This window comes from Perca flavescens, chromosome 13 (assembly GCF_004354835.1).
Source record: "Perca flavescens isolate YP-PL-M2 chromosome 13, PFLA_1.0, whole genome shotgun sequence".
NCBI lineage: Eukaryota > Metazoa > Chordata > Actinopteri > Perciformes > Percidae > Perca > Perca flavescens.
In genome coordinates, this window is record NC_041343.1 from 7422113 (window position 1) to 7431001 (window position 8889).

An 8889-nucleotide genomic window follows, 5' to 3' on the forward strand; every position below is an offset into this window, starting at 1 on the left:
GACACCTGGCTCACAGATACCCAGAGCTCAATTTTGATAGAAGAATATTTTGTTAAACCGTGTAGGTTTTTCTATATATAATCGGAAATATGTGTCAGGTTGTATAATACTGGAAAAATGTTAGCATAAGAAAATGCTATAGGTTACATGTAATTATTACTTTCAGCTCCCTGTGGTCATCACACACACACACACACACACACACACACACACACACACACACACACACACACACACACACACACACACACACACGTCTCCAACAGCCACAACAACCATGAAAATGTTTTTTCTCTATCAGCGTTTTTCTTTTTTTAACCCTCCTCAAATAAACAGCTGTGGTAATCAGTTTGAAAGCTTTGTTTGCTCTGTGGATCCTGTGTCATGTCTGCTGCTGGCTCCCCCCCGACCTGCCCCTCTAACCCCCCTCCAGAGCCACCTACTCTAACCCCTCCACTCATCATCCAACTCTCCATCGTTTCCATGGGCTCTGTACAACCCCTGGGCTTACTATCCCTCTGCTGCGGACTGAATCTGTCTAAGACCACAATGTGACACTCGCGCTGTAGGACAAAGCGGATTAGACCGCTGGTCCTGTCTCGTAAACACAGACACACACGTTCGCTGAAAGACCACAGCATGCAGCTATAGACCAAACAAGCTGGAGCCCCTCAGGCTCAGTTTGATTGAGCATTTAACTGGATTATTGCTGCTTATTAGTTGTTAATGTGGTGGCAGAGGGAGTAGAGGGCATAGCTGTACTTGGTTTCTCAGCTCAATCTCTACAGGCTATTACACAGTCAGTGTGGCTGAGCAGTGAGCAGACACCGCCCTAACCAATCAAACGGGCCAACTCCAATTATTTGTCCCTCTTTGTTGAGTCAAATCATGTTTCGCTCTTGAAATGACTCATGCACTTCTCCAGTATTTATCGTTTTCCTCACTGTGGGCCGCAAGTGCCACACGTGCCAGACTTTTATACGTGTGTGTCATCAAACTTCATTATGGTTTTATCGCACCTTTAGGAAAATCTTTTTCAAAATTCAAAATCTCTTACTGAGGTAAGTGAATAAAAGTGAGTTTGCAGTCTTGTTGTCTAAATGTCCTGCTGTCTCTGTCTTATCTCAGAGAGGACGTGCCCCCTCCTAAGAGCCGCGTTTCGATGGCGCGCAGCTTCACCGTGGGCAGCCAGCGCTCCTCGCTGGGTTCCATGTCCCCCTCCAACCTGCACGAGTACGCCCTGAAGCCCCAGTACGACAAGATCCCCTCGTCGGAGGAGTTTGAGAGGCCTCCAAGCCACGCCCCTCTGCCCCCGCCCACTGCTGCCAGGATGGCCGGCCCCAACCTCAGCCGCATGGGGGGCATCCCGGTCATGATCCCTGCCCAGAACAAGGACGGCTCAATCGTCTAGCCTGTCCTTGAGAAGTGGCCGTACAACGAGGGGAGGGATTGAAGGAAGGGAGTAGGACACAGGCCACTGAAGATGGAGCGAGAGCTGGGATAGGGCTGATTCGCCTGACGTTTAGCTCTTCAATATTTACAAATGGGAGTACCCTCCTCTTTTGAAGGCCTGGCTCTGCGTTGGTGCTGAGAAGAGAAATTGAATTGTACTGGAAACACAACAGAGCACATTAACTTTTTATCAAATATAAATACAAAAAAACTTATGAATTTTACTTCCTGGATTTTCTCACTGAAAAATGAATTGGGGTGGATATGAAGCAGAATGGTCAATATACAAATTATATTGTACATAACGTGAATGCATGTGTTTTTGTTTTTGTTTTTTTTTAAATATAGAAGGCCCTTGCGGTAGAGATACTCTATGTTGAAAACAGATCCAGGCCCCTAATTGGCCAGCTTTACAGCTGTATGCATGCATGTATGTATAAAATTGCAGCTGTAAGCGTGTGTGTGAATATAAGTGTATGTTTGTGAATGGGAGTTTTGGAAATGTATAGTTCATTTCTCGTCTTTTAATGCCTACATGATGATCATGGGTCAGGAAATCCAGTCACTGCTCGTTTTTCTGACATCCGTAATTCCATAAATGTATTGTATTGACCTTTTGGAAAAATGGAAAGACAGACTTATTACAAGAAAATTCACCAATTTGAATCGGTCCTTCAAAAAAAGTCTATTTAGGTCAGCCCTTTTCTGTTGAACCGTTTGCTGTTTGAATTGGCTGAAGTGAACAGGATTGGCTGGTGGGGAGGGGGAGGGTCAGACCCAAGGGGGGGTCAAACATCTTGTGATTGCGTGGATTATTGCTTCTTGACTAAGCTTAAAAAACAATAGCCACCATCGCTCCCCCAGAGATCTTAGAGGAGGTAGTGTATAGGGAGGCAGCTGGACAGAAAGGTTCACTGAACAATTAGCTGTGATTGTGTTTGACTGGCCCCTAAGCCCTGTGACCACCAGAACATTCTCCCCTAACACACACACACACACACACACACACACACACACACACACACACACACACACACACACACCATATTAGCAGGACAAGAGCACCCAGTCTTAATTCATCATCTGTAGTTTCATCCCCTCCCCCCCCTCTCCTCAGATGTCCAGCATATGTAATCCTCCTTATTTTTAGTCTCATTCCAAGGGGCCAATATCTTGATTAACCTTCTCGCTGTGGTCAATATGAAAGCTTTCATGACTTCTGTAGCATTAATTGGACCTTTTTTAATGAAGGATGTTAAGGCAGCCTACATGAAGAAAGGGCCCACAAAGAGGAACCAATGAGAAACGCCTTAGAATGCTGAATTGTACTGCTCTGCATTCACTTTACAACCCCTTTGGTTTGAGTTCATTGTGCAGTCTCAGTGCTGGATAATATAAATGTCCTTTCAGTTGCAGTTTGAGGGTTATTCTACTCTTAAATAATGCCCTTTCTTCCATTGTTTGCAAAACTATTGGAAGCCCAATATCTAATCTCGTCTGCTACTTTACAAAGTAAACCAGTATGAATACTTGGAGTGTGTTTTTTTTTTTTTTTTTGCTCCAGCGCCTTATTCTTTTCCTTTATTGTAGCCTTACACACCTCCCCTCAGTTCACCTCTGCACAACCCTCACAGCTGGATTCTAATTACTTCTATTGTGCCTTGTTGCCCCAGTTGAGTTGTGTCGTAGCACATCCGCCAACGTGCGCTGTGCTATGTGCAGTAGCATCATCCCAAATGGCCATCGTAGCCCACCGCCTCTAGAACAATATAATAATCGGTCAGTACACAGTGAGCCTATTGATTGCTTTCTGTTGCCTCGATCAGGTCGAGTCTAGGATTTTCCACACCCACTCACTGCATACAAATTCCCCCATAGCTTAAAAAAGGAAAAACTTGTATCATTGTCTTGAAGCTTGGGTTTTTTATTCCATAAGTTGACCATGTTTTTTAAACTTTATTTAAGATAAAAGAAATTGATGTGCTTTTTTTTTTTTTTTTTTTTTTTTAGTTCTGGCTGTATGTATAAATATCCTGTCAAAGTAACCCTATCTAATCACAACAGTTGAATGATATAAAGATGATGATGTTTGTATGTATATGTGATGCTCTGCCGTGCTGTGCTTGGCAAATCTATATCTAAAAGAAGAGAAGGGGCGGTGTGGGTCTTTTCATCACAGTTTAAATGTTCCATAGTATGACTGGAAATTTCTGGCAATGTGTGAGTGAGTGTTCTGTAACTTCCTGTGTGAATTCTGGGTTGTAAGGGGACGTGACTGCTGAGACAAAGAAATGACATCTGTCAGTTTCTCTTAAGTGTGTGTGTGTGTGTGTGTGTGTGTGTGTGTGTGTGTGTGTGTGTGTGTGTGTGTGTGTGTTACATGAAGGGAGTTTGCTGTTAGGATGGGCCCCTGTAGAAGTCTAGTTAGATTTCCACCTGCTGACAAACTGTACAGAGCTCTAGGAGAGATGGTCCTGTTACTGTCACTCTGTGTGCTCAGAAGATTAACTACTAACACCAATATTAACTGTAGCTTTGAAATCGGCGTACTAATATTGTATGAAGATCTCCTTTTGAGGTTTGCACACTGTGCGAAAACCAGTTTTTCTTTTTGTGTGTATTTTTTTTTTGTGCTGTTATTTTTGAATAATAAAAGTCCATGAAATGAAGAAAGAATAGGCAGCCGCGATTGTTTGATTTACTGGAGCAGTAGCAGCTTGTTGACATGAATAAAACTCAATTTCTCTCTTCTCCAGCGGCGCGTGCTTCTCCGGGGACTCTGCTTCCTGTGGCTTTTTGACTGTGATTAAGTTTAATCAGCCAGTGAATTCCACCCCTCACACCAGGTGAGGTGACTTTCTAACCGCTTAATGACTGTAATTAATCAATTAAGCGGGCAGGCACAGTCGCCCTCTGCAGTCTCCAATGCCCACCATTCAGCTTTAGTATAAATACGCACGTTTGTGACCTGGCTCGCCTACCTGAGCTGTATTGTCCGCAGCATCGTGGCCATTTGAGTCATTTGGGTAGCTTTTCTTTCAATTGCAGCCAATTCCCCCTTTTAGTTAATGTGGTGGGTACTGACTTTCATTGCAAGCCCAGCACTAATCAAAGTTGTACAAAATAAGCTTTCTAATGAAGTATGCTGAATGGTGTAAAATGCCTAGTTAATGAGCGAGGGACAGATCGCGCTCATGATGACGTAACGTGTTTCTATTTTGACTCCTCACACTCTTTATACACTCCCCGACATGCTGGCGATCTCGACGTGTGGATGGGTCGATAGCTGATTATTAGCCAACAGCTCCAATGTGTGCAGGCTGTTGACAGGTTGTCAATAAAAAAGACTAAAGCACTTAGTAGCAGTGCTAAGCGGACGTCCATTGCTATAATTGGATGTCGGTAACAGATAGGGCCCCAGAGCATTGATCTGTGGCTAGTCAAAAGTCCCTACTAATGGCTCCCATCAGGGGTTCTCTTATACGCCGGGGGGCGTTCAGCCGCAGCGATACCTGCACAATCGCAGAGCCGTCCTACAAATGGATGCGGCGGGACGTAATGGCACTTTTATGGCCGAGCATTCAAAACATTCATTAAAAGGACATTAGAGATGTGTGCTAGTGCGAGCGTGCAGATTACATTTATGGACTAAAGGGCTGTTCTCATTGAATTAATGTTCAACGAGTCATACATCATCCCTCAGTGTCTTCCAGTCCAATATCCATTTGGGACATGTTTTATTTTTTTTTACCTCATGTCCTCATTCGCATAAGGGAGAGAGTGGTGGGGTTGTGCTAAGCACCTGGGGGATTTGTGCCTGCCTCCCACTTCCCCGGCTCCCTCCCTCCTGCCTGGATGAGGTATTAATTGTTTGCACGGATCAAGGAGGTTGGTATTGCAAAAAAAATAAATAAAAAAACCTCATTGGTTCTCCAGGAGGGTTTCCTTGGCAACCTTATCTGGTTGTACACAGTCTAAGCCGGCTGCTAGCGGAATGATTTATCTTGTAAAGAGTGATTCGCTGCCTGCTAACAAAAGAGGCCTCAAAAAGCACGGGTCTCATCAAAGTCGCTCTCCTCCGGCATGACGTCTGCTCTCACAGGCGCTAAGCTTTCTGCCGTTTTTAGAAACCTCAGTCAGGTTGGGAGAGGGTTGCAAGGGGGAATTCTGGGTAGGATAGTGGAATATGCATATGCATGAAGAGCGAGCTCCATCAACTCCGTTGGCACAGCGGTACATTAACATGTTTGGGGCTCGGCGCTCTGAGCACTTTGGGTGTAAAATGACACAGATTGTGATGTGAATGTAAGCTTTTTACAGCTACGCTGGATAATTCACTGAGGAGCCACAGCCATTTTTGGACACGGTGCCCTAATTGCTCGCGGTCGCAGTATCCTAGTATTTAGATGGATACAGGTTAACTCCAAAAAAGCTCCGAAGTCCTATATTTGGGTGTACAATTCTCAGGTCAGCATCCTTTCATACTTTAAGGATGATATTATTAATATCACACGTGGGAGGGTTAGGGGAAGTTAGCAAGCAGATGACTGTAGTTACTTCAACAATGCTGCAACCAGTCTGTCTGAGGCTGCTCTTAAATTAAAGCTGACAGTCTGAACTTTAAATGCACAGTCATGGTGCCATGTGAAATGAAAAGCAATCGGAGGAGGAGGCCCAGCATCAATGCGTCACCGTGCAAACACTCACGGCACTCAACCGTACGTCGCCTTGAACAACCTGCGCGCTGCGGCCGGAGACGGCGGAGGTTATCATGCGGAGAGGCAGTCGGCTCCAAACCTGAGCCGATCATCCCACTCTGTCTGCTACGCCTGCAGACAGCACCAGATTTCTCAGGAGGCTTTACCAAGCTGCTGTGCACTCATTTGTCAGTCTTCCTCATCTCCCAGTCTGGGAGGAGGAGGAGGAGGAGGAGAGCTCTTGGTATAGCATCCGGCAGCCCTTTCCCCACCTCTCCCGTCTTCCCTTTCGGTCGATATGGAGTCATCTGTCAATGGGCCGACCTCTAGCCTACGCTACGCCCGTCGCATCTCAGCATCGTTTTGGGTCACTATTCAGACCCCCACCGCTGCTCACATTTCGATGACTAATATGTGACTTTTGATGGATGACCTTCTCCCTCTCTCTGGGGAGAAGAGGGGAGCAGAGGTGGATGCACGCTGAGATTATACTTCCAGTCCAAGAACATCATGTCATACCAAGATCCCCCCCCCTCTCTTTCTCTCTCTCTCTGGCGGGACTTTGTCTGGTTAAAACTTCATGGATTAGTGAGGTGACGGCTCATCAGCAGATGGGACATTTTATTCACTGGCGGGAAGATTGCGTGTAGCATAAGCGAAACAGAGAGCGAGCACTTAGCTCCTTACCGCAGGAGAGGCACCGCGTGTTAACGTCATCAGAGTTGCTTCTAGACCTTCTTCCCTATGCCGCTGGAGAAGAGAAGAGGGTGGGGGGGTTGGATACAAGAAGGTTCAGAGGCAGGACACCTGGTTTAATATCCTCTCTGTGTAGACACACACACACACACACACACACACACACACACTGTTCTTTTGATCTTTCGTCCCATTGTGCTCTGTTATCACATATCTTCCTTGAGTCAAGCTGAGAGATTGGAACCAGGGGAACACTGTGGTTTGAGCCCCACAGACCAATATGGAGGTTACACAGTGCGGCTCACCTCAGTCGTTTACAATGTGATTTGTACTTTTAATCTGCACCTCGGCTGGACTCTATCATAGGTAATCATCCTCCAATGCCATGTTCATCAGGAGGGCACAATGGAGGCCGGCCATAAAATGTAGCCTTGGCAAGGGAATACTACGGCTCGGTTTCCCTTTTTCCTCCCTCTGATGATTGGGGTCATCTCTATTATTACCACAGCGATGGCAGTGATAGATCAACACGCGCGTCTCACGTATGTGTTCATACGTGTTGGACCATTGTGCTGGTCGTGTGTAGTATCCGTGTGCAGTAGCGTCACCCTGAATGGCCACGGTGAGGGCAAAGGTCAGGGTGGTGATTTAACATCTCAGGCTATTTCCAGTTCAGCAATTAGAGAATATTTTTGTTTTCTTCATGCTGGACACATAACCTCCGGCCACCTTCACAGACTGAAACCAACCCACCCGTGCAGCACTCCACCTGTGGCAGCTGTGGCTCAGTGGCAGAGCAGTCGCCTGCCAATTGGAAGGTTGGTGGTTTGATCTCTGGCCCTGCAGTCCCATGTTGAAGTGTCCTTGGGCAAGACACTGAGCCCCAGCAATCGTATCTATGGTCTCAGTTTTCTACATTCAACACAGTTCAACATGGAAATATCATTAAAACTTCAAAATGTTCAGCTCATATCATCGAAATGACTTCCAGTGTTAGCGTCGTTCATTCTTTCTGAAATAGTTAACGTCCAGCTTCAAGGTAGCACAACACAGGTGTTATTTACAAAGATTTAAACATGTTTAACTATAACTATTTCAATAGCACAGTTTAGCGGCCAGCAATCCCACAACCATTTCTTCAGAAATTGCATTCTCTTGCCGAAGAAGAAGAATAATTGCTGTGCAATTCTCATCAATCTGGATTTGTATGGGCAAGAATTTCAGTCTAAAAGAATTAATGGAATATTTTAGAGTGACATGTTGCCTCAGACATTTCCTGTTTCCCAATTCCTTCCTATATTCTTTTCCTAGGAGGTTTCACAAATGGTGTTGCTTATCAAGGATACTGAGAAGGTTTCGCATGTAGATACAGGGGGTGGACAAAATAACAGAAACACCTTACAATAATGTTATCCAATACTGCACTGCAAACTATATACACACTTACTATATAAAAATGACCATGATGATGTTTGAATAAAATATTATAAGTTTAGCAATTTATTGGTTGCCAGTCTACTATAATACCTAAATTGTTCCTGCTCATTTTTCGAACCCTGTATATTATGTTAATGATGAATCTAGGCCCAAGACACACTGGGTTTTTAGAAGACCTCCAGCTGATCCCCAGAATAGATTTATGTTGGTCATCCTAATGATCTTGTCCTAGTTTACAACACATTGGACAAAAGTCCTTGAATAAAAACCTGTCTGAGCCCCAGCATTAAAACCACATAATATGATTTCTCTCTATATCTGCAATTAAACATGTTTTCTTTGTGCGTCCATGCACCAGCATTTGTTGGCTGCAGTTCAAGACGGGTAAAGACATCCATCCATCCATCCATCCATCTTCGTCCGCTTATCCGGTGTCGGGTCGCGGGGGGAGCAGCTCCAGCAGGGGACCCCAAACTTCCCTTTCCCGAGCAACATAAAGACATGACATGAAAAATGGACTTTGAACAAGACTGAATTTGTAGTTTAGGAGGCTGACAGGAAAGTGAATCCAACAGGGCCTACGTCATCACTAGCAGAGCAACAGTTG

The 8889-nt window shown here is 45.0% G+C and overlaps 1 protein-coding gene across 1 annotated transcript in view; it reads left to right on the plus strand.

Annotated features, from left to right (window-relative positions):
- cxadr (CXADR Ig-like cell adhesion molecule) overlaps positions 1-2984 on the plus strand; it is a 45703-nt gene extending 42719 nt beyond the window's left edge. Inside the window, exon 7 of the mRNA XM_028596153.1 lies at positions 1129-2984. Coding sequence (XP_028451954.1) covers positions 1129-1411 — 283 coding nt within the window. The 3' untranslated portion in view covers positions 1412-2984. The remainder of the gene's footprint in view (positions 1-1128) is intronic.
- The last annotated feature ends 5905 nt before the right edge of the window (positions 2985-8889 follow it).